General features: G+C 42.1%; 3 protein-coding genes and 1 long non-coding RNA gene across 4 annotated transcripts; 2 read left to right on the forward strand and 2 right to left on the reverse strand.

The window, feature by feature from the left end:
* The first annotated feature begins 6,075 nt into the window (after positions 1-6,075).
* On the forward strand, positions 6,076-11,678 carry echdc3 (enoyl CoA hydratase domain containing 3). The gene is made up of 6 exons (XM_085387344.1): positions 6,076-6,277; positions 7,132-7,253; positions 7,328-7,425; positions 8,010-8,210; positions 8,827-9,005; positions 9,719-11,678. Exons 1-6 carry the CDS (start codon positions 6,087-6,089, stop codon positions 9,870-9,872), a joined length of 945 nt encoding a protein of 314 aa, XP_085243470.1. The 5' UTR covers positions 6,076-6,086; the 3' UTR covers positions 9,873-11,678.
* A 1,953-nt stretch (positions 11,679-13,631) lies between these two features.
* On the reverse strand, positions 13,632-15,699 carry LOC146649709 (zinc-binding protein A33-like). The gene has a single exon (XM_085387159.1). The coding sequence runs from the start codon at positions 15,134-15,136 to the stop codon at positions 13,748-13,750; it is 1,389 nt and encodes a 462-aa protein (XP_085243285.1). The 5' UTR covers positions 15,137-15,699; the 3' UTR covers positions 13,632-13,747.
* Positions 15,700-16,625: 926 nt separating this feature from the next.
* kcnj8 (potassium inwardly rectifying channel subfamily J member 8) lies at positions 16,626-25,598 on the reverse strand. Its single transcript, XM_085387043.1, has 6 exons — positions 25,047-25,598; positions 23,625-23,773; positions 22,661-22,821; positions 19,572-19,711; positions 18,915-19,131; positions 16,626-18,765 (listed from the first exon to the last, which is right to left on the reverse strand). Exons 1-6 carry the CDS (start codon positions 25,391-25,393, stop codon positions 18,514-18,516), a joined length of 1,266 nt encoding a protein of 421 aa, XP_085243169.1. The 5' UTR covers positions 25,394-25,598; the 3' UTR covers positions 16,626-18,513.
* Positions 19,033-23,715, forward strand: LOC146649711 (uncharacterized). Its single transcript, XR_014908212.1, has 3 exons — positions 19,033-19,191; positions 22,703-22,829; positions 23,596-23,715. It is a non-coding gene; the product is annotated as an uncharacterized LOC146649711 (long non-coding RNA).
* Positions 25,599-25,908: the final 310 nt, after the last annotated feature.

Consider the following 25,908-nt stretch of genomic DNA (forward strand, 5'->3'; position numbering starts at 1 on the left):
AAACCTGTTCTGACAAAACGTCCTACTTTGGCAAAACGGCCTACCGTAAGTAGTTTATGCACATTTCTGCTGTCACAGAGTAATTCCAGCACAAATGTAAGTAGGTATGACGGTTTTCCACTTAACTTTGCCCATCAGAGTAGGCTTGTAGCTCACATTCATAAAGCCAGGACGGTTTGCCACTTCATTTATATAAGTATGCTTGTAGGTCACATTGTCAAAGGTAGCATGGTTTGGCACGTAATTTTACCCATCAGAGTATTTTTCTAGCTCTTATTAACAAAGGTAAGATGATTTGCCACTGAATTCTAGCTGTAAAATTATGCTTCTAGCTCAGGGGTGTCAAACTCCAGGCCTCAAGGGCCGGTGTCCTGCAGGCTTTAGATCTCACCCTGGGTCAACACACCTGAATCACATGATTAGTTCATTACCAGGCCTCTGGAGAACTTAAAACATGTTGAGGAGGTCTTTTAGCCATTTAAATCAGCTGTGTTGGATTAGGACACATCTAAAACCTGCAGGACACCGGCCCTCGAGGCCTGGAGTTTGACACCCCTGCTCTAGCTCATATTAACAAAGGTAGGACGATTTGATACCTAAATATAGCTGTTAAAGTATGCTTGTACGTCACATTTACAAAGGCAATTAATTTTACCCGTCAGAGTATGTTTGTAGCTTATATTCACAAAGGTAGGACGGTTCGCCACTGAATTTCCAGTGTTGCCAACTCCTCAGTAAGGAAAATCGCTATTGGCTGTCCTAAAAGTCGCTAGAAGTCTTTTATCTGGAAATGTGCAACCTAATCCCGGTCCAGATTGCAAATGCTTAAGTACTCCTTGTGATTTTAAAACTCGAACAGGTCTTGGTGTCACTCATTTAAATGTCAGAAGTCTTCTGGTCTGATGGGCGATTGTGGCTCAAGAGTTAGGAGTTCGCCTTGTAATCGGAAGGTTGCCGGTTCGAACCCCGGCTTGGACAGTCTCGGTCGTTGTGTCCTTGGGCAAGACACTTCACCCGTTGCCTACTGGTGGTGGTCAGAGGGCCCGGTGGCGCCAGTGTCCGGCAGCCTCGCCTCTGTCAGTGCGCCCCAGGGTGGCTGTGGCTACAATGTAGCTTGCCATCACCAGTGTGTGAATGGGTGGATGACTGGATATGTAAAGCGCTTTGGGGTCCTTAGGGACTAGTAAAAGCGCTATATAAATACAGGCCATTTACCATTCTTCCCAAACTTGATTTTGTGAAAATTTGGATGAAAGAGTTAGATACCGATATTCTTATATTATCAGAAACCTGTCTTACAAAATCGATTACTGACAAAGACATTGCAATAACAGGCTATAATCTTTTCCGTTGCGACCGCCCCAGAAAGGGTGGCGGTGTTGCAATTTATGTAAAAAGCAAATTCCATGTTACTGTCGATTCATCGTGTCTGTTTGTAAACAGTCTGAACTTCTTGCGCTCAAGCTCCAACTTTTCACTTAGTGAAAAACTATCTACTTTAGATTTTAATGAAATTGTGCTGGCCGGAGATTTCACCTGGGACTGGTTGTCCTCTGCCTCACACAGTTTTAAATCCATCTGTGATTCATATAATCTCACACAACTAATTTACAGCACAACTCGTCCAAATCTTAAATGCCCAGAAAAGTCATCACTTATTGATTTATTTTTAACTAATATGCCGTATAAATATTCTCACACTGGGGTTTTCGCAAATGATATCAGTGACCACTGTGTGGTAGCTGTATTCAGACAATCAAAGCTCCCAAAATCCATCCATCCATCCATCCATCCATCCATCTTCATCCGCTTTATCCGGGGCCGGGTCGCGGGGGCAGCAGCCTAAGCAAAGAGGCCCAGACCTCCCTCTCCCCAGCCACCTCCTCCAGCTTATCCGGGGGAATACCAAGGCGTTCCCAGGCCAGCCGAGAGATATAATCTCTCCAGCGTGTCCTGGGTCTGCCCCGGGGCCTCCTCCCGGTGGGACATGCCTGGAACACCTCACCCAGGAGGTGCCCAGGGGGCATCCTTGTCAGATGCCCGAACCACCTCAGCTGGCTCCTTTCGATGTGGAGCAGCAGCTGCTCTACTCTGAGCCCCTCCCGGATGGCCGAACTTCTCACCCTATCTCTAAGGGAGAGGCCAGCCACCCTTCGGAGGAAGCTCATTTCTGCCGCTTGTATCCGCGATCTCGTTCTTTCGGTCACTACCCACAGCTCGTGGCCATAGGTGAGGGTAGGGACGTAGATCGACCGGTAAATTGAGAGCTTCGCTTTTACACTCAGCTCCCTCTTCACCACGACGGACCGGTGCAGCGTCCGCATTACTGCAGCTGCAGCCCCAATCCGTCTGTCGATCTCCGGCTCCCTTCTCCCATCACTCGAGAACAAGACCCCGAGATACTTGAACTCCTCCACTTGGGGCAGGAACTCATCCCCGACCCGGAGTGGGCACTCCACCCTTTTCCGGCTGAGAACCATGGCCTCAGATTTGGAGGTGCTGATCCTCATTCCCGCTGCTTCGCACTCGGCTGCGAACCGTTCCAGTGCGAGCTGGAGGCTCTCACCCGATGAAGCCAACAGAACCACATCATCTGCAAAAATCAGAGATGAGATTCTGACGCCACCAAAGCGAAAGCCCTCCGCCACTTGGCTGCGCCTAGAAATTCTGTCCATAAAAATTATGAACAGAACCGGAGACAAAGGGCAGCCCTGGCGGAGCCCATCACCCACCGGGAACGAGTCCGACTTACTGCCGGCAATGCGAACCAAGCTCTTGCAACGGTTGTATAGGGATCGAATGGCCCGTAGCAATGGGCCAGACCCCATATTCCCGCAACACCTCCCACAGGACACCCCGAGGGACACGGTCGAATGCCTTCTCCAAGTCCACAAAACACATGTAGACTGGTTGGGCAAACTCCCATGCACCCTCAAGTATCCTGGAGAGGATAAAGAGCTGGTCCAGTGTTCCGCGACCAGGACGAAAACCGCATTGTTCCTCCTGTATCCGAGGTTCGACTAACGGACGAACTCTCCTTTCCAGCACCCTGGCATAGACTTTCCCAGGGAGGCTGAGGAGTGTGATCCCCCTGTAGTTGGAACACACCCTCCGGTCCCCCTTCTTAAAGATGGGGACCACCACCCCGGTCTGCCAGTCCACAGGTACTGCCCCTGATCTCCACGCAACATTGCAGAGGCGTGTCAACCAGGACAGCCCTACAACGTCCAGAGCCTTCAGGAACTCAGGGCGGACCTCATCAACACCAGGGGCTCTGCCACCAAGGAGTTGTTTAACTGCCTCAGTGACCTCGCCCCCGGAAATTGGCGGGTCATTCCCCTCATCCCCAGACTCTGCTTCCTCCTCGGAAGACGTGTCAGTGGGATTAAGGAGGTCCTCGAAGTATTCCTTCCACCACCTGACAATTTTCTCAGTCGACGTCAGCAGTGCTCCCAAAATCAAGGCCACAAATAGTTTTTAAACGAGATTTTAAGCATTTCTGTGAGCAAGCTTTCTTTCATGATTTATGGGACTATAACTGGAATAGAATCTACCTGATAACTGATCTTGAGCTGGCATGGAATTATTTTTATGACACTTTTATCAAAGTTATAAATAAACATGCCCCCATGCGCAAATGTAGAGTAAAATGTAGAAACAACCCTTGGTTTTCTCCTCAGCTCTCCAGTCTACTCAAAAAAAGGGATGCTGCCTGGGCAGGCCAGAAAAACTACATCCGAAGCGGATTGGCTGATCTTTAGACAGCTCAGAAACCGTTCAACTTCCTTAATTAAAAAGGCCAAATCAGAATTCTATCTTTCAAAAACTACTAAACATTTGAACGATCCTAAAAGATTCTGGAAAATAATAAAATCTTCTTATTGGGACATAACTACAAATGAAATGCCAACTTTTGTTGTAAAACACTGCTGCACTTTAACAGAGAAATGTGACATTCTAAACTGCTTTAATGAACTTTTTGTTTCTTCAGGATCTCTATTTGATATTTATTTATATCCAGATTTAAAACAGCTTAATCAACAAGAGGCTCTCTCTGCAACCGCTCAAACTGAATCTGTGGTCCAACCCTTCAGTTTTTCTCCGCTAAATGTTTTTGAGGTCCACAGGGCTTTAAATCTGTTGGATCTAAATAAATCTGCAGGACCAGATCAACTTGATCCCTATTTTCTTAAGTTGGCTGCAGATTTTATAGCAGAACCAATAACTTACATTTTTAATCTTAGCCTCTCGAACAGTGAGATCCCTGTAATATGGAAATCTGCCTATGTTCTCCCTTTGCTGAAAGGAGGTGATCCTTCAGTTAATAACTACAGGCTCATATCTAAATTGTGTGTTCTAGCAAACGTTCTAGAAAAGTTCATTAGTGAACAACTGAAAGACTTTTTGGACAAAAATTCAGTTCTTTCCCAACATCAGTCAGGATTCAGAAAACAACACAGCACAATAACTGCTGCTGTTAAAGTGGTTAATGACATCGTTGATTCAATGGACTGCAAAAAATACTGTGCTGCTCTTTTTCTTGACTTGTCAAAGGCTTTTGATACAGTTGACCATGCCATCTGTAAATGCTGTAAGTTGGTTTTCAAATTACTTGTCAGCAAGAAAACAGTGTGTCCATGTTGCTGGGTCTTCTTCCTCTTTTCTCCCAGTATCCAAAGGAGTTCCACAGGGCTCCATATTAGGGCCATTGCTATTTTCTCTTTACATAAACAACCTTTGTGATAATTTGTCAAATGCAGCATTTCATCTTTATGCAGATGATACAATTATTTATTGTTTATCCCCTTCAGTAGAACAAACCCTGCAATTTCTGCAGTCTGCCTTTGATGTAGTTCAGTCCCATTTAACTCAACTTAAGTTGGTGTTAAATCCAGAGAAATCCAAGTTCATGTTATTCTCAAATGGCAAAGAATTGTAAGCTACGTCTCCTAAGATTAAAAGAATTCAAGGAACTGAAATTGAAATGGTCACATCTTACAAGTATCTAGGGGATCATTATAGATCAGAATTTGTCATTTAAAACTCACATTCAAAGGCTTGTGTCGAAGTTAAAACTAAAACTAGGTTACTTTTTTAGAAATCAATCCTGTTTCTCCCTCCAAGTGAGAAAACACTTGATTCATGCAACTTTTTTACCTTTATTGGATTATGGTGACCTGCTTTTTATGAATGCACCTACCCACTACCTAAAGAGGTTGGATACTGTGTACCATTGTGCTTTACGTTTTATTACTGGCTATGGAAATCGTGTACATCATTGTTCTTTGTATGCTGCTGCTAAATGTCCATCTTTACATATTCACAGACTCTCCCATTGGTTGATCTTTATCTATAAATCTCTCCTTGGGCTGGTTCCATCTTATTTATCTGTTTATATGTATAAAAACCACAACCAATACAGCCTTTGTTCTCACAATATCATACAATTGATTGTCGCAAAAATCAGAACAGAATTGGGGAAAAAGTCTTTTTAATACGCTGCCCCTGCTTCCTGGAATAATCTGCAGAAGGAACTGAAATGATCAGAATTGGTTACCTTGGGAGAGTTTAAGTCTGTCTTAAAGGAACGAGAGAATAACTCTTTCACTCAGTGTGATTGTTTTTAATGTAATTTGATCTGTTATTGTATATTTTACACATGTTGGTATGGGATATTGTATTTGTTTTAAATGTTATATACTTATGTGGTATGTGTATTTTGACTTTTGTTGCCATGATGCCAGGTCTCACTTGAAAATGAGATTTTTAATCTCAATGAGATTTTTACCTGGATAAATAAAGGACTAATAATAATAAAAATGACATCATCGCCTAATTTGCATAATTGGTCATGCTGATGTAATTGTAACCTACGCTGTTGGAGAGGGTTAGGGTTACTTTAGGGTTACTTTATGTCTCTTCCACATCGTGGAACATTTGTCGCTAGTCGCTCTTTAGAAAAAAAGTCGCTAAGGGGGTCTGAAAACTCGCTAAATATAGTGACAAAGTTGCTAAGTTGGCAACACTGTGAATTTCGTGTTGTGCGCATGCGTAGAAACAACGGGTAGGATGGTTTGTCAGGTGGGATGGATTCTCAGAACACCGGAAGTGAGCGTGAAGACGAAGCGGCCACGGGCAAGATGGCACGGAGCGTACTGTGTACATGCCTCGGTGTGCTTCAGCTAGGCAGGAAAACCGCGCTGCTGTCCGGTGCTCGTTTCTACTCGCAGAGCGAAGCGGAGCCGCTGACACTGAAGCAGCAAAGCGACGGAATAAGGTGCAGCTAGTTACCGTATCTGGTCCCTTATACAGATGCACAACAATTATGGAGCAAGACTTTCACAACAGCAGTTTGTTGTAGTGATCCGTACAGTGCCTCAGTTTGTGTGTCAGACCAACACGTACACACAAAGTACACTCGGGATGAATATTACGTCAGTGAAAAGCGGTTAAAATGTCTGCTATTCTGAATTGGAAACAATGGGGAACATGTTTTCAGGTTACTGGTTTAATTTAAATGCACAAAAGCTCGAAATCTGAATTTCATGAGCAACAACGTGAACATTATACTGTCTGTAATGTCCAGACCATTTTTTTCTGTTTTTCTCCTGTCTTCACCCACTATGATGTCAACACAAAATGAAGTTTTTACATTATGTTTTCATGTATTAAGGAAAAGAAGTTCTCCAAACGTACCTGGTCCTGTGTGAAAATGTATTTGTGTCCTAAACCTAATAACTGGTTGTGCCACCATTGGTGCAGTGACTTTGTTTCTCAGCTGTTTCTTTAGATCATGGTCATCAGGCTCTATTTAAGTGATTTCTCCATTCAGCAGGTCTGCTGCTATTCAGACCTTTCTCTAAAATTATAATTTATTTGATTATCTGAAACATTTAAGTGTGACAAATGTTCAAAAATTAAGAAATCAGGAAAAGGGCAAATATCTATTTACGACACTCTACCTCATCACCTTCAGCGAAATCAAAGATGGGAAATAAAAGAAAGGAAAAAAGGTGGCAGACGCCTATATTACAGAATCATTTTAAAGATGATTTCTGTAACCTTGGTGAAAATTGTTCTGAAATATGTTAAAGAAATATATATTTTTTAAAAATTTCTTCTTGTCTTCAGGAGAATAATACTAAACAACCCCAAGAAGAGGAATGCTTTGTCTCTGTCCATGCTCGAGTCTCTCCGAGAGAACATCTTAGCTGATGTTGACAGCGAGGATCTCAGAGTTGTCATCCTATCAGGTTGGTGTTTGTCTATTACGCGTGTGACAGAGAGAAAGCCAAATGCCAGTCTGACATTGTTATGTGTATTTCAGCCAAAGGTCCAGTGTTTTCCTCTGGACACGACCTGAAGGAGCTGACATCTGCTCAGGGTCGAGAATATCACACAAAGGTGTTTCATACCTGCTCAGAGGTCAGTTAGTGTTTCTCTGTCTTCTTGTCTTGTCATTCACTGAGACGTTTATTGATAATTTTGTGAATTAAAATGTAATGAATCATGCCATGCATATTGAAACAACTGCAAAATAAAAACAGATGTTTTCAGACAGTTTATGTGACCAAAAAGCCAAATTTGCTTAATTTAAAATAACATGAAAAAGAGACAAACTTTATATATAAGGTGGACTTTGTTATCAAAACCACTGATTGCCCTGTCAAAGATCGATCTATCCACCTCAGCTTCTTTGGTTTGTTTGTTTTGTGTTTTTACTGTGACTGCAGCTTACATGCTGACAAATCACTGTACTGTTTGCTTTGTTACAGACACTCAGGTACAGTTCTGGTCACAAGTTTCCGTCCATTCATCGTGGGCATGAATGTCATGGTTATTTTGAGCTTTGAGCTGAATTTCGCAACTTGTGTAAATCCATTATTCTCCTTAGAACAATTCAAAGAAATCACTAAAAGTCCCAAATGATGGAAACATCAGATCTCCACATAAATATAAATATGAAGGAAAAACGTTTTAAATATTATGATTTGCGCCCTGTGCTGCAGGTGATGACGCTGATACAAGACATACCTGTTCCAGTGATCGCCATGGTGAACGGTGTTGCCACAGCAGCCGGATGCCAGCTTGTTGCCAGTTGTGACATCGCTGTGGTGACGGAGAAGTCCACCTTTGCTACTCCGGGTGTCAGCGTGGGTCTGTTCTGCTCGACGCCGGCGGTGGCCATTGGCAGAGCGGTGCCGAGGAAGGTGAGGCGCTCCTCCAATTATTTTTGGTTTTATAGTTTCATTCGATGGAAACTTTTAGATTTTCTTCTTGTTAGGACTTAGAAAAGTTCGTTATTCACATGACATTATGCGAAAGATCAAGATAAAATCAGAAATGATCATAAACCGAAGTCATTTAAAAAACGTCTGCTTTTTAAAGGCTGTTTTTTGTTTATTCTCATTAATAATCAATTTTAACATTTTTGTTTTGTGTTTTGAAGGTTTGAGTAATTACAGTCACTACGAGTAAATTAAAGGTACACAAGGTCCTTTTTTAAATCTTTATTTACACCCTGTCTTAGCTTGGTCTATAAATGAACATCATGAAAATTATTCAACAGAAAAGTTCTCAGTTAAACCCTGTTTTCTATGAGGCACTCATGAAAAACAGGACGCTGTTCTCTGGAGTTTATCAATCTGTCATTCAGCTCTGAATCACTTGAAGTCAATATCACTTTTGGATTTTGATTCTTCTAAGAGGACACGTGTTCAGAACATGTTGTCTCTCTTTGGATCTACTCAATTGTGAACAAACATCCTTAGTATTCTAGTATTTAGCTCTAATCAATACACACCTTCCTTTCCTTCTTTTAAACAGGTTGCTATGGAGATGTTGTTCACAGGAACTCCCATCTCAGCCCATGATGCTTTGCTCCACGGTCTGGTCAGTAAAGTGGTGCCGGAGGAGCAGTTGGAAGAGGAAACATTAGCCATCGCCCAGCGTATCTGTAAAGCTAGCCGACCTGTTGTAGCCCTCGGAAAGGCCACTTTCCAAAGGTGAGAATTTACAGTGTGTAAACTCACAGACGGTTTCCATGGCAATAATTTCATAGGAATTAGTGATGGGATTTCCGGCTCTTTTTAGAGAACCGGCTCTTTCGGTTCAGCTCACTAATAAGAGCCGGCTCTTTCGGCTCCCAACCGGCTCTTCAGGTTGTTTTGTTGCTTTAATTAATTTATTATTAACAATAATATGAAATTATGCACAAAAGGAATTACTAACGTAAAAAAAGAAGTTTTATTTATATATGTTTCTATATAAATATATACTGTGGCCCCTACAGACAAAGCACGTACAAACTCCAAAACACATTGCTGACCTTTCAAAACAGAGCTACCTAGATCACATTACACAATTGAAAGCATATGTATATTGTTTGTGTATTTATACACAAGCACTCATATATATTCAAATAATTAAAAAAATGTTCATTTACCTGTTACTACCACACACCAAATCCGGTCGTACGTGTTTTGTCTTTAGGGGCCACCGTAAATATACTTTTATTTATTCACTCCACATAAAATGTAATAAATAAATCATAATACAAAAACCAACTATCTACATTTTAACTTTTAACTATTTAAATTTTCAGCTTTTTCCTTTTAAACAAATTTAAAGTGAAACAACACAACACACTGCAAACCACAACACAATTAAATATAAATTAAAATATGTGGTGTTTGTTTCTGTATGTTTCCTTCCTAAGACAAATGGCTCAAGGTCGCGATGCTGCGTATGCCACCGCATCAAAGGTGATGGTCGACAACCTGGCTCTCAGAGACGGGCAGGAGGGGATCCGCGCCTTCATAGAGAAACGCAAACCAGTGTGGAGCCATAAAGCAGAAAAAGCCCACGACTGACTGAGTTTTAGCAATGAATGAGTTTTATACAATGATCATGTGATTAATATTGACAGGAACACATGATTAGCACTCACTGGTGAGTTGAGTAATTACCACCAGCCTTCAGTGAATGTGTCGGCTGTGCTGTTTCATGTTCTCTGAGGATTTCCTCCTGTTCACCATAGCTAAAGATGATGATGATCCATTGTGTGCCTTAAATGCTGCTGTGAGAGCAATGAGAAGGAAATACACTGTTGACTAAGATGGTGGATAAAAAAATTGACGTAATAGATAAATGCTGCTTTCTGTCCAATTTTAGATGGATTAAATGAGGTTAAGAATGGAAAGAGAATCTTAATGTTGAGATGAGCTACATCTAAGCTCTGTTTGCTAGACTGTAAATCCTAAACAGAAGCTAAAGTTTGGATCTTTGAGCAAAATTACTTTTTTTTTCAGATCCTGGTTTAATTAGTTCTGGATTTGTAATTAAGTAGAAGATTATAAAAATTAATAGTCTTGACACAAAACTATAATATTATAATTCAATAAGCTTGTTGAAATACAACACTCTACTTCAGTAGCTTATAGAGGTATGAAATGTTGCCAGTATTTCAGTAAAAAATTAATAACAACATAACTACAACATAAATCTAAAAAATGAAGTATTTTTAGGGATTTTCTTTGTCCTGTTACACATAATCCTCACAATGACTGACGTTAGTCCATCACCTTTTATTGTGCCAGCTTTTTGTTAAGTGGTGTTTGTGTTAGTTTCTGTTGTTTTGGTTAAAAGTGTGCATTAAAATTAAAACTCTCATATGGATTTATTTACGCAAAATTTAAATCAAAGTGGCTAAAATGAAAACCTTGTTCACAAATTCAATGTGAGGCGTCATTGACACAGAGAGCAGAGCAAGATGTTATCAGAGTCCAGATTCGCTCATCATTCTTGTTTTCTCAAGGCTTCTTTGCTGCTACGCACACAGCAAAATCAGCAGTCTTTCACACCTTGGCTCGTGTGATTAGGTAGAGGATAATTAGGGGGTCCATTGTCCGTCTTGGGGGGACCCTAGAACTGAAGAAGCTTCTCGGATGAGAGGTGAAACGTCTTCAAGCATCTTAAAGAAGTCCAGACGCTTTTTTTCCCCAAGCTCCTTAGACTACGCTGACCTGGATGACTGAGAACCTTCACAAACAACAAGTTACAATCCAAAAAAAGGGAATTATATATTTCATATGCATTCTAATTCTGAGTTTATTTATCAATTAACTAGAGTAAAATATGCATACTTAAATGTATAAATAATGCTCTTTACGGCGTAATTTAGCCTGTAGTGTTAATCTCATATAACACTACCCAGTGTTGGTCAGTGTTAAATCCTGACTCAATTTAGAGTCAATTTAACTCTGGAATTTCAACTCTTGTGAAAGAGTAAATTTAACATGGTGAAAGAATGTCCGGAGTGTAGCATTGTCCGAAATTATTCAGGTTTAGAGTATAAAGGAAAACGGGGGGGAAAGTTCATGGTTATAAAAGTGATTAAAATATATAAAGTTGATAAAAGGTTTAAAAATCATATGCTTGGTTACCAAGGTACTTCATTTACAGTTGTAAGAGTTAAATGAATAAAAGGATTTCATGATTTAGAGTTAATTTATATGCTGTGTCCAAATTCAGGGAAGGGTGCTCCGAAGAATCCTACTAGGTAGGATTCTTTGAACAGCCGAGTAGGATGGGCTTGAGAAGCTGGCCTTCGTTCAAGTCTGCCCTTTATTCCACACATTTCTGGTCGTTCACACCACAGCACGAAAACTGAAAAATGGACCAATAAATGATGCTCAGTGTGTTGTGTACTGTTTTAATTTCCGAGGAGCTACAAAACCGGTATAAACGTCGCTGGTATGTTTGGTACCTTAGGCTCATCAGAGCCAGTCATATCGAGGTAAAATAATCTACCCTAAACTACACGCATTTAGGAATTACATAGCTAGTTTAACGGATAAGTCCTTATTTTTTTTATTTTTTTTTTTACTTAGACCTGGTTTAATTCTGGTATAGAACCAGTCGAATATTTGTATATCCAACTGCAGCTGTCAGACCATAGCAGGGGTCACCAGCCTTTTTAAAACTGAGAGCTAGATAAAATTGTAAACAGCTTGGTTCATCTCCAAAAGTTGATTCTGTTCATCTGGACGTAGCGTTTTGTGGGAGAAACGTTTCGTCACTCATCCAAGTGACTTCTTCAGTTTCAGCTGACTGCAGGTTTCCCCAATCTTATAAACAGTGCATTTGCATAATGACTGAAACCAGCCCACTCAGGGAACAATGGGCTGGGAGGTCAGTTCCTTAATCATAATTATGCAAATTCTCATGACCATTGATCAACAACCACTGACCAAAACCCAGAGGGTTTACTTTCCTGGATAATTGAGAATGCATCAAGAAAGCTGATTCATCTTTAGTTATCTGATAATAACAATTCTATCTTGATAAGCTGTCTTATCACAGGTTAATTTTTCAAAAATATTAATGATTTAAGAAAGGAAAGGGCTACATGTCAACATCCAACTCTTTATTTCTATTAATGTCTTACTTCGTTCCTACCTGATTGACATGTTTAGGAATTATGAGTGATTGGCACACTGTAGTGGTAAAAGTTGCTACCAATCAAATTAGGACATCGTAAAGTTAAAACAAAACACAACTGACTGTTTTATATTATATCTAATATATATTATGTAATATATATATGTGCCACCAGGGACTCCTTTAGGACCATCGCATTCAGTTTCAGAGTCGGTGTGTCCACGGTGTGCCAGATCACCCCCCAGGTAGCAACGACCATCTGGGACTGTCTAGTGGGCGACTTCATGGCTGTACTTTCAACTGAAGACTGGCGGTCCATCGCAGAGGGATTCCAGGAGCACTGGAACTTCCCTCTCTGCTGTGGAGCTCTGGATGGGAAGCACGTCCAGATGAAGGCACCCCCCCAACTCAGGATCCATGTTCCACAAGGGAACTTTTTCAATTGTTCTCCTTGCATTTGTGGATGCAGGGTATCGCTTCCGCGTCATTGATGTTGGGGGATATGGAAGGTATTCTGGCCAACTCCACCTTTGGTCAGGCTCTTTGGGCTGGGACTCTCCATCTGTCTCCTGACCAGCCTCTACCTGGTGGAGAAGACCGTGGAGCCCATCCCCATGTCTTTGTGGCTGATGAAGCGTTCCCGCTGCGGCGGGAGATCATGAGGCCTTTCCCTGGACGCCTCCTCCCATTAGAGAAGAGGATCTTCAACTATCGCCTCTCCAGGGCCCAGCTGGTAGTGGAGTGTGCCTTCGGTAACCTCTCCTCACAGTGGAGGTTGTATCGGCGTTACATGGAGCTCCGTCCTGAAGTTGCGGAGAAGTGTGTGAAGGCGACGTGTGTAGATGGTTTTTGTATTTTATAGTTTATTTATTACATTTCATGTGGAGTGAATAAATAAAAGTATATTTACGGTGGCCCCTAGAAACAAAGCACGTACAAACTCCAATCTTCTGTGTTACCTGGATTTACATCAGTGTAAGGGACTCAACAAAAAACAAAGTGTGCAGGTGTGTTTTTAATAACGTTACAGAAACTACAAAATGACAAATAAATACTTTAAAGTTACACTTCTTTCACCATCTAGGTCACCAGCAAGCCATTTAAGACAAGTGTCAGGGTTAATATTAGGTTACCATGCACCTCTTTACCTAATTATCGGTTTATTAAATATTGACTGCATTTTTGTGCATTGCAAAATGAAACGCAGATGACAGAAGAGGTGAAAAAGTAAAAACTTGTAGTTTTAACAGGTTCTAGCTTTGACAGCCAAAATTTTTTAGCCTTGTTCATCAGCGCACATGGCATTTTACAACGAACCGTCCACTGTTACAGAGATCTTCAGTGCCACTATCTTTATTGGGACGTCACACCAGGTGCTAATGTATGGAAATAGCCTGTCAGTGAAGCTGTGTGTGAAGGTGTGTATGTGTGTGTCTGTGTCAGAGTCATAAAATGACAGCTCTCCTCTGTCAAAGTCCAGCTGAAGTCTGATTCTCTTCGGGTTCCTCGTCACTTGCACGTCTGACCCCGGGTCTAATGGCGACAGTATTTTGTATTCACCACCACAGAACATCAGCCTCCACAGTGCAGGCCAAATGACTCCTTTCCTCTGAAATGAGTCTGTTAACACTCCCAGCACGAAGGCCGTATTGTCCCCAACCTCCACCTCCCAGCTGTGAGAGCCCGAGTCAAAGCCCTCGGAGCTGACAACGGAGAAGAAGTGATCAATCCTCTCTGGATTGTCAGGAAGCTCCTGGGTTTGCTCTCCCTGCCTCACACTGGTCAGATCTTCAGACAGGATTACGCCTGGATGAGCAGTGTTTGGATCCAGGATCACAGGACAGTAGGAAACCATCTCCTTCATCTTGACCCACACATTGAAGCTTAGGTTGCCCACATGCTGGGCCACATCTACCTGTGCTCCCGAGGCAAGCTCTGCATCATCAGGAAGAGGTTGCTGCTGAACTCGTTCCACTGCAGCTCTGTAGTTCTGCAGAAATGAGACATTACCAGCTCTCAGCTCATTTTCTGTATCTTTAATGGTGCGGTAAAGTGCTGTTATCTCTCTGCTCAGAGCCCCAATCTTCTCCTTCATCACTTGACTCTTCTGCTCCTCTTCCTCCCTCAGTGCAACCAACCTGGCTGCCTCCTCCTCTTCTAGAAACTGGTGAAGCTTCTGGAAGTGCTCCTTAATGCTCCTCGCTGTGCTTTCAGCCTGAGTTCTAATATGCTCTGCGGTTTGAGCACATTTCCCTTTAACCTCACGGATGGCCCTCATTTTCTTTTTCAGGGGTTTTAATGAATCCTCAAGTTTTTTCTTGTGGTCCTGAGATGCTTCATCAACAGACTGGAAACGGTGGTTTCTGTGAGCTTCTTGATCTGTGCAGTATCTGCACAGTAGCAGCTGCTCATCCACACAGAAGATGCTGAGTTTCTCAGAGTGCAGACTGCAGACGGGCTCAGAGGCTCGCTCCTGTAAGAAAGCCTCACAACGCTTCTTCAGCTCAAAATAAACAGGTGGACACTCCTTTGAAGACTTCCTCTTGCAGACCGGACACCCCAAATCATTTTTGTTTGCCCAGTATTTCTGTAAACAGTCATTACAGAAGCTGTGCTTACATGACAGGATGACTGGATCTTTAAATATATCTTTGCAGACGGGACACGACAGATCTTCCTGTAATTTAGACGCCATGTTGCAGTTAGTTCCTCTCTATACTGTCAAGTTACTTTCACTTTCCTTACAAGCCTCCTAGCAGCAGGTACAGTACATTGCCAATGACAGTATTCACAGTATTCCCTGTGGTACTATTGCAGTCTTTCCTCACTGGGAAGTCTTGAATTTTGCGATAAAGTGTCGTCTTTCATCCGTGCATCCTCAGCAGAGAGAAAAACAAGTTGCTTCCTCATTTCAAAAGAGGGCAGGGCTTCCTGACCCTTCCTGTTACTGGCCAGATAAGAAATGGTTGAGTGGCAGTCAAAGAAGGAAGCTGAGAAGCTGAAGTCTGTATGTAGTATTTAATGTTTATGTGACACATAAATAGAGATTTTTGACATACATGTAAAAATACTATCAGTTGATTTGTTTTTCTTCCAAAATATTTGTAAATTAAGATCTTTGGCTCAGTGGTTTGAGTTTTGGGGATCTTTAGGTTTTCTCTACTCTTGTATTTATTTTTATTATGGTTCTATATTTCGTATATCTTCTTGTTTTCATGCTTTCTTCAGGTTCGTTCTGTGTTTTGGGGATTTATGTTCCCATAGCTCCACAGCCTTGTGTTTATGTTTAACTTCTGTTTATGGTTTTATTGAATCTGGGACTTTGGTTTCTTCACTGCTTTATGTTAATTATAAGTTTGTTGTCCATCTACTGCCTCTGTCTGGCCTCAGTATTAGTTATTTATTTTGATAGTCTCCTGTCTTGTGTGCTCTGGGTTTTCTTCTGCTTCTCTATCTCAGTCAGTTACGACACATGCTGCGTGCTCGGTCTCTTGCATTTAGATCAGGCAATGAGATAGAGTACAAAGCTGCGAAGTATGGTCTGAGGAAAGCCATTACAGCGGCTAAGAGGCAGTACAGAGAGAAGCTGGATGGCTTCTACTCATCGTTCTTTCCTCAGTCCCATCCTCTACACCCTGTACACCAATAGGGATAAAACCATACTGAAGTTCGCAGATGACAGTGATTGGTCGCATCACTGGAGGGGACGAAGCGGCTTATAGGAGAGAGGTGGCCGGTCTGGTGTCATGGTGTGGGGACAACAACCTCACCCTCAACACCGATAAGACAAAAGAGATGATAGTAGACACGAGGAAGGAGAGGAGGCCTCACCAGCTGCTGTTTATCCGGGAGAGTGAAGTAGAGAAGGTGAGCAGCTTTAGATACCAAGGCGTCTACATCACTGAGGACCTAACCTGGACGTTGACACCACACAGCTGGTCAAGAAGGCTCAGCAGCGGCTGTATTTCCTGAGGAAGCTGAGGAAATTTGGTATGTCGGCCAAGATTCTACAAGAAAAGCAGATCTTAATCAGTGTATAAACTGCATTAGTGAGTTTGTTATATATTTGTGAAAGACTGTCTAACAGTATAATTATGTAATCTTTTTTAATGGGTTTCTGCATTTGCTGCTCAGTGACAGACAGACAGTGAAACCACATTCATGTTTTGCATTTGCATCGTTTGCATACATAAGTATTTATTCTCAAACAACACAAAGACAACCATACATGAAAAATACACAAATCAGTACCATACGGTGAATGACTGCCATGACTTCTCATTAGTAGTGATTGTGAACTTAATTAGAAAATATTACTTAAGCAGTGCGTCTGCCCTTACAACAGCCAGGTGTTTTTGCATACTGCTGTTGTGATAATATAGCATGCACGGTTTGGACAGATTATGGAAATGAACTGGAAACTGGAACCAAGCGGAACAAGCAGAGATACAGTGAAGGCAAACATGTCAGTAATGCTGATGCGACAGCTGGTTGATTTCACATGAAACTATTTGTGGTCTCAAAACTGCCAACAGAGGATTGAGCTGATGGTGAAGGATAAAGAAGGACTCTGAATGAATCACAACACCTTTGCAGTAAACAGTAAAAGTGAACACATCCCAGTCTTTTCCCCCTCTGCACAGTGCACACCATGGCTACAGTAAATCTACTTCAAAGCTGGAATAATCTTTTATTTTCACGAGACATTAACATGCTGATTTTTAAAATCAACCATTAAGGTACAAAAGGTTCAATGCAACCTCTCGTTTGTCCAGAGTGAAATCTTCAGATTGCTTTCTCTGTCTGCGGATCATTACAATAAGTGGAACACATCAGCTGGGTCAGGGAGCGTCTCGTCTTCTGAGTGGAGAGAACTGGTGACTGAAGTTGAGACCAGGCAGGTCACACAGACAAACACAAAGGGTATTGTGTGTGTTTAAGAATATACTATTGCTGCTATTCTGAGTATCTGATGTGCAGCATCATTGAGATAAAGGCATAGAATTGCTAGTTTAGGTTAACAAAGAAAACGGGGGGCAACGACAAGAAAGACGGATTTAGACAATCTGCATTCTTTCTAATGGCCAGCAGGGGGCAAATCCTTTGGTTTCAGAGAAAAGTCCAGCTGAACTGAAGTCTATAGAAGTGATCCTGACTTCATTAGTGAGCTTAGTGAACACTTTCCTGTTAATTAATAACTTTCAGAGCTTATACAATACAACATGACAGTCATTATAGAAGTTAAGGACCGATTATGGTCACCGCATTGGTCATGTCTCATCCACAGCTCTGTTTTACAGTGCACAGGCATTCAATGTATTTTTCTAAATGATAGGGGAAGACGAAACCTCTGCATCAGTGGTGCTGGTGTAACTTAAAACCAGAACAAGCAGGAAGATTATCTTCCTATGTGTAATCTGTGACTCTCTGAGCTTGTGTACTGATGCATCACAGAAGTGATGGTCAAACCAATACAGTCGTCTGCAAACTGCCTGATCCATGTTTTATCATCCTTATGGACTCTAATGAGGACCATAATGTACAGAAGGAACATAAAACTTATACAAGTGATTGAGTCCAAAAACCCAAAAGAAAAGTGTTTACTGACGTCAGTTTTAAGGCTTTAGCCAAGATCTGGGAGCCAGAGGAGTAGCCCCCTGATGGCCATGAGAAAGAATGCAGGCTAAAGCCACTTTTGCACGTTTTATACCGTAGTGTTTCAGAATGAAAAGCGCTGTATGTCATTTAGAAATCAGTTTAAGCTCACACAACCAATTCTGCAGTTTCCATCCGTCTCTTATCTGTTTTAGTATCTGCTTTCTGGGTTTCTGTCAGCGCAGAGGAATGTTACTTTAACTGCTTAGAGATCACAAATGTAATCTGAACAGGACCCATTTTAAACCATGAACGTAAACACAGGGAACATTAACAGTGAACGTGTCGAGACACAAGTCTAGCTATGCCAGTGAAAAGAAGAAGAATGAGTCCAATCAGAGAGACAGATGCACCAACACCCAGGATCTTCCTCCCCACCAGGAAGAGCAGTGGAGCCAGCAGACGGTAGGCCTCATGTCAGGTGACGGCGTTCAGGTTCTGGCCTCCATCGGTTGGGGTGAAGAACTGGACTTTAGGCACGGCGAGGCCTGAGTTGTTCCTGCGGAGACTCCCGCTGCTTCCTGCACCTTTGCGCATGGAGTTGTTGCGTCTCATGGAGTTGCGCTTCCTCAGTGAGTTCTGGTGCGAAAGCTCACTCTTCTGGAGGGTTTGGATTAAGATGGACGGCTTCTCGTCCAGTTCTCTGGCACTGCAGCATGGCGTCGCAACCTGCAGGAGGAACAAGAGAACATTTTGCGAACATCTCTTAAACCAAGTTCACCAGTGGGAAGAGACACTGACCCAAATCAATGTTTTGCTGTGATTGATGATGATAATGAACAAAAGTCCACCAGGATCTTTTTTGTTTTAGCGTTTACCTTGACTGTGTTGCCAAATTTGGAGTAGTCGACAGAATACACGCCCTCCTCCTCTGTTACTATGGAAACGAAGCGGTGGCCCCACTGGATCTCCTCGGAGACGTAGGAAGTCCGTGCCTGCGTGGTTATGCCCGTCGTCTCCACTACTCCCTCCAGGATGACAATCACCTCCAGGTCGCTGCACTGCAGCTCCATGGCTGACAGGTCGTACAGCGGGCTGAGGGCAGAGTGGGGGGAGTCCAGGTTTAAATATCGGAGTATGTCAGAGTATGTGCAGGTGATACATGGTTTCTGTTTTAGTTGTTTATTTAAACTTTAAGTCTGTGTTTGTCCAGCAGGTGGCGGTAGGGCATAAACGAGTCTCATCTTGTTATCTCACACTCTTACACTGTTACTTTTATGAGTTTTCTTTTTCCAGTGATTAACTTTTAAAAAGAACTAAAGGTAAAACAATTACTTTGGATTATTTTTAAAGCAAAAGCAGCCAAATGCCAATATTCTCTCCTCTCTGCCATTTTCTGTTAATCATAAATCAGCCGAGGGGCTTTCTGGTTGATAACACATCACATATTATCTGTTTGTGTGGACTGTGGAGAGCGCAAAGTGGGGTTCAGTCAGGTGTAATAAAGCCACAGCCTCCATGATGTGTTTCTGGACCTGTTTTTGTCGATGATGTGGCAAATGATGAGCGGGGCGAGGAGGAACAGGCTGTTGCTGCCCACAGCGCTCTCTGTCTGCACGTCGATCTGATGGATGGGGATCACCTCCCCCTCTGGTGTGGTTGTCTTCCTCACAACCTGCAAGCAGACGAAGTGTAGTCCTAATTAACTAACAGCTCGATTAAACCTGAGAAAAAAATTGCTTTTGAGTGAATTCTGAAGTAATTAAGATAAGATAAGAGATAAGATAACCTTTATTAGTCCCACACGTGGGAAATTTGTTTTGTCACAGCAGGAAGTGGACAGTGCAAAAGTTATGAGGCAAAAATTAGAATACAATAAGAATAAATACAGTACACAGCTGTACAGAATAGAATAAAATACTATATACAGTAGAATACAATAAAATAAATATACAATAAGATAAAAATAGAATACAAATACAAATACTATATACAACTGAGTAAAAATACAACGATGACAGAAAGGATTATTGCACTTAGTATTATTGCATATGTATGGATGTGTGTGCTTGATCAGTTAAAGTCTTTGTTGTGGAGTCTGACAGCAGTGGGGAGGAAAGACCTGCGAAATCTCTCTGTCCCACACCGTGGGTGCCGCAGTCTCCCACTGAAGGAGCTGCTCAGTGCTGTCACAGTCTGCTGCATGGGGTGGGAGACGTTGTCCAACAGGGATGACAGCTTAGCCGCCGTTCTCCTGTCACTCACCACCTCCACTGGGTCCAGAGGGCATCCTAGAACAGAGCTGGCCCTTCGGATCACCCTGTTCAGTCTCTTCCTGTCCCCAGCAGAGATGCTGCCGCCCCAGCAGACCACACCATAAAAGATAGCAGAAGCCACAACAGAGTCATAGAAGGTCTTCAGGAGTGGGCCCTCCACTCCAAACGACCTGAGTCTCCGCAGCAGGTACAGCCTGCTCTGCCCTTTCCTGTAGAGGGCGTCTGAGTTATGAGTCCAGTCCAGTCTATTGTTCAGATGAACACCAAGGTACCTGTAGCTGTCCACAGCCTCAATGTCCATACCCTGGATGTTCAGTGGTTGCAGTGGAGAATGCTTGTGCCTGCGGAAGTCTACCACCAGTTCCTTGGTTTTACTGGCGTTGATCTGGAGGTAGTTCAGCTGGCACCAGTCCACAAATTAAAAACCAACCACATTGTTAGACATATTAGACTTCATATGTAACTGATATCACCCAGGGCCTGATCCTGTTCAAGCCAAGTCCTTCAAATAAATCTTGGTACAACCTCAATTCATAACTCTACTCAGCTGTACTCACCAATCTGCAAAATGTTGCATATACAAATTGTGGAACAATTTCAGAAGAAAAAGGTGAATAATTAGAATATTTATTTTTCTATGTACAGTAAATAAAATCAAAAGATTCAGAGAATTTGGAGAAATCTCTGCGTGAGGAATGAGGCTGAGAATCAGTGCTGGATGCCCGGCACATTGCATTAATGCATGGGCTCTGGTCTGCTGAGCAACTAAAATCCTCCATCAGACTAGAATCAGACATCATTCCTGTCCCGAAGGTCTAGCAGTTTCTCCCCAGATGATCCCAGATGTTTACAGACTGTAGTTAAAAGAAGACAGTCTTTTCCAACTTTTTTGAGACATCCTATCAAATTAAAAATGAGCTCATATTTCTCTTATATTTTAAAATGCCACATTTGGTAAGTTTAAACACGTTCTGTGTCCACTGTGAATAAAATATGGATTTATCAGATTTGTGCACTTCACATAGCATCCCAATATATTTGAAAGTGGGTCTGTAGATATTTGGGTGAGATAGCGACATCGAGGTAAATAGAGTCAAGCTGAAGATTTCTCCTCTTGCCCCTGTGTCATTATATTTTTACTCCAGCCCCTTATTTAAGCTTTCCTTCTTACTAAGCTACTTGTTGCTTTATTTTGGTAGATACTTCAGTGATTAGAGAGGTGGGGTATATCATCTGAAGTGAAGAAAAGTACCCGGCTGATCATTTCTGCATTTTTGTAGTGAGTAATTACTAAAGTTGTGTTACATGAATAAATGTGGGTAACTTTCTTAGACTGGAGGTGCTCACGGAGATAAAACTGCCACAACAGCTCGACCAACAGATGAAAACTTAATCTGGTTAAAACGTCTTTCACATGTTGGTTCTTTATTCATTGAAAGAATAAAAAAAAAAGTCGCACTTCAGTTTGTAATAGATGCAACAACTCTGATCATCACATAAGAAAAAAACACTCATGTAATAAAAGTTTTTCTTGTGTTTTCAATAATTCATTTTGATGTTCTGATGGTTTATTTGTTGAACTTTTGTCTTGTTGTTACCTGGAAAGAACTTACGGACCAAAAGTAGATCAGGAAAGGAGGAATAACATTTAATAATAGACATTTTTAAACCCACGTTTGAGTTGCTCCGTATCTTTTAAAAATGTGAATATTTCACTGAAACTTTAAACAGAATTATTAGAACTGATCCCAAAGATCATTTTATAAAAGCATTATCTTTTGGCTAAAGACCCAAACTAAAGACCCACCTTTCTGACCCCGCTTTCATTTTTTTGCCTGTAAGTTTACCGGATTGAGTCACATCAAAGTTTTAATCTGTGACTCTGAAATTTCTATTTCAGTTAACTGAACAAAAACACAAAGTATTTATTGTAAAAAGATCTCTTGCAATACGTTCTAGGCCCACTAGGGGGCCGTGGCCCACACTGTGATTGGTGAGGGAAAGATTTGGGAGAGGTCTCATTTATATGTCTTAAATCTTTGGATTGTGGTGCAGTGCTGTTTTCTCTTTTGTTTTTATTGTTTAGCTATGATTTGTATTTATTTTACTTTGTGTGTTTCTTCTGATTTTTCATCTTTATTTCTATGTACATTTTATGAGTATATAAAATGAGTATGTGCAAAGCTATATAGGCGTATTTACAAAGTTTACATTTTCTATTAAAAAAAGTGGTAGCTGACATTTTAGAGCAGCAATTAGCTGGAAAATGTCTCAGATTCATGTAGAAAAACACAAAAACATATGTTGAGCGAGTTTGATTTTACTGGTGGTTAAAACGAGAGGCTCACCTGTAACCTGACGGTCGCTCCAATGATCATGCTCTTCCTCAGATCCCCGATACGAATCATGAAGCACAGCCGGTTGTTCCGGACTGCGATCACGGCGTGGCGGCTGAAGATGAGCGTCTCTGCCCGACGGTTCGACTGAGCCGTCTTCATGAAGATACAGCCTGAGGAGGTAAAACTCGGCAAGGTTAACCTGAGCAGGTGCGTCTATGCACGCATCAGTACTTATAGGTCAGAATGGAACAAAGCACCGCAGTTCTTTTAACATGCCAAGAGTCAAAATGGCTTCCCTGCCAGTGTTTGAGCGGAAATGAAGATGTCATCTGAACCCTTTTTCTTCAAGTTAAAAATGAGTCCTGTAACCTATCTGACCCGAGAGTCAGAATCATACATAATTAAAAAGAGGGCAAAGGGTCAAGCCGGAATTGTGCACTGTAGAGCCAGGCTGCTTTAAACCCGCAGGTCAGAAATGTTTTATGTTTCTTTTCGTCTCTTTCAGGAGAAATTTCACTTCAAAATAACTCAAAGGTGCTAAATTTAAAGACATCCAAAGTGCTTTGCTTCTCAAACAAAAGAAAACACTTTATCAGATATAGTTTTCTGGTATACTTTGAGCCCAGACCACCACAGCCTACCTGAGCACTGTTGCTGACCATGATCATCTTTTTATAGCCACACCGCATCCATGCTTACAGCAGGAAAATGTTTCATGCCACAAAGTTCAAATCTTAAACTGGTTTCTTTGACATGACACTGTGTGATGCTGTCATGTAAACATGAAGCAAAAGTCTCAGAGAAATGTTTCCAGCAGCTTGTGACTCTGTGCATGAAGAATTAAAGCAGCCCTGAAGTATAAACAGCATCCAAGGTGACAAAAACTGAGCGAGGTTGATATTTCTGTATTATTTTAACCATCGATTTTCTGCTGATCCTTTTAGGTTTGAGGTAAACATTTCGTGCACCTTACCCAACATCACAGCATTGATGATGAGTCCCACAATGTTCTGCAGGATGAGGACGGTGATGGCAGTGGGACACTGCTCCGTTATCACACGTTCTCCAAAGCCGATGGTCACCTGAACCTCGATGGAGAACAGGAAGGCTGATGTGAACGACCTGCAGAGGGGGAGACAAGTTAAATCAGATATCCTGGGGGATAAACTATTGTGAAATATTCCTCTGGTGCTGCTGGACCTATCGCTTCATGGTTGAAATGAGCTTCACTGTGAAAGAAACAATGTAAAACCAGAAAAAAGGTAAAATAATTATTTTAGTTCAGCTCAGTTCACTCTTTTTCATTGAGGAGCACTGCGACAGCGCCCCCTGCCTTCCGCATCCTGAATCGCAACCAATTTCATGCACAATGGGCTTAACCTCTAACATCCAGGTCTTCATGGCTGATCGGGGTTAGGGATGGGGTCACAACCACCAAGCGGTCAAAATGCATGTGAGATACTTGATGTGTAAGGTCATGTTTCAAATTCAAATTTTTATTCAGTTTGATTAAACATATTACTAAAATGCACCCTAACCTTGGATGTCATTTATTCACATACATGTTGGATGTTGAGAAGTTAACAGGAAGTAGAGTTGCGGTCTTCAGATCAGGTCTGGTCAAACCCTGTTACTCACGACATTTGCTCCCCAACTACTTTTCCACAAGACTAATTCGTAAAGCAAGAAATGATGACAAACATAGAAAAAAACAGAGCTGACCTCCAAAAATACTTTTGATGTAATATTCATGAAGGTCTTTTAATCACTGGTGCGTCAATATTAAAAAGCACGTGAACAAGTCGATGTCCTGCAGTTGAAATTCAGATAAGATAAAAGTGCAGACGCTTCATCAGCAAATTCAGAAGAGAAAAAAATTTATGTGAAAAGGTTATGATGATTATGATTATGAGATTTAGGGAGTGTGAAAATAAAGCAGTATTTCAATGGAAGATGGAACCGCCACCTCAAGTGGTTCCCGACAATGGATTCTGATCATTTCCAAGAAAGAAGCAAAAGCAAATTTCCTATTTGCCTTTCTGTCTTCTCCTTCCCTGTGGTAAGGATTCATGGGGGTGAGGGTGGATGCGCTAACATGGAAGTGCCAAAAAACGTTTCACCACATGCGATCTTTCTGCTTCTGCTCTTTTATTTGCCTGAAATAAACGCAGCAGAAGTTCTCTCATTCCCTCTTTTTTCTCTTCCACAGTTTAAAAATGGAGAATGTTGGCGAAGAGAAGAGGAGGCGGGTGGGAGCTGGGAGGTTTGGATCAAGTGCAGACGGAGACAGAAAGAATTTCGACAGAGCAAAACTTGACGAATTTACACCAAACACACTTTAACAACCTCGTTTTCTTGGAACAGGTTACATGAAAGCACTCAGGCTTTTCCTTACTTCAGATTTTTTACGCAGTCGGTCATGTTTTCACGCGTAGGGTCCAGGTCTCCGTGCGCAAATGCCACCAGCCACCAGCTCATGGCGAACAGCAGCCAGCTGCTGACGAATGTCGTGGTGAAGATGACCAGCGTGAAGCGCCATTTAAGGTCCACCAGCGTGGTGAAGACGTCCTGCAGGAATCTCCCCTGTTCGCGGATGTTCTTGTGCGCCAAGTTGCACGAGCCGTTTTTGGCGATAAAGCGCGCTTTGTTCACGCGGTCCCTGAACACCGGCTTGCGGGGCATCCGGGAGACGAGCCCCGGGAGACCGAACTCCTCCGGGATGATGCTTTTCCTCGCCAGCATCTTCTCGTCCGCTTTCCGCTCCCGATGGCAAAGAAAACAGTCCTCAGTGCGTCTTTACGCACGGACGCAGCATGCCCACCCTCAGGGAAACGCTCAAAGACGAACGAGCAGTTATAACTCCGTCGCCTTTCGGAGATGTTTCGGACTGAAGGTAGCGCGCCGCCTCTGCTCTGAGCCTCTGAGGGCTGGGACGGTCTCCACTCTGCTGTTGACGCACTTCCAGAGTCAAGACCCGCTCGGATCAGAGCGCTGCTGCCTTCAGGCCCCCCTCAAAGGCAATGGGAAAGGGCAAAACCACCGAAACAGCCTGCTTTGGAAGGCCCTAGAATCTTTTTATCTTATAGGGTTTGTTTTTGTTTTTGTTTTGTTTTTTACTTTTTTGGCAGTTTTTTAAGCACTAAAACAGATGTCTCTTAAGTTCGGTCATTGTTTAACCCACTTCATCAAGAATGTGCATAAAGGGCTAATTTAATGCATATAAATATCAAAGAAACATGGAAAACAGTGAAAAGAAA

This window comes from Rhamphochromis longiceps, linkage group LG17 (assembly GCF_057381845.1).
Source record: "Rhamphochromis longiceps isolate RC_006_pf linkage group LG17, R_longiceps_female_GT1.1, whole genome shotgun sequence".
Lineage (NCBI taxonomy): Eukaryota > Metazoa > Chordata > Actinopteri > Cichliformes > Cichlidae > Rhamphochromis > Rhamphochromis longiceps.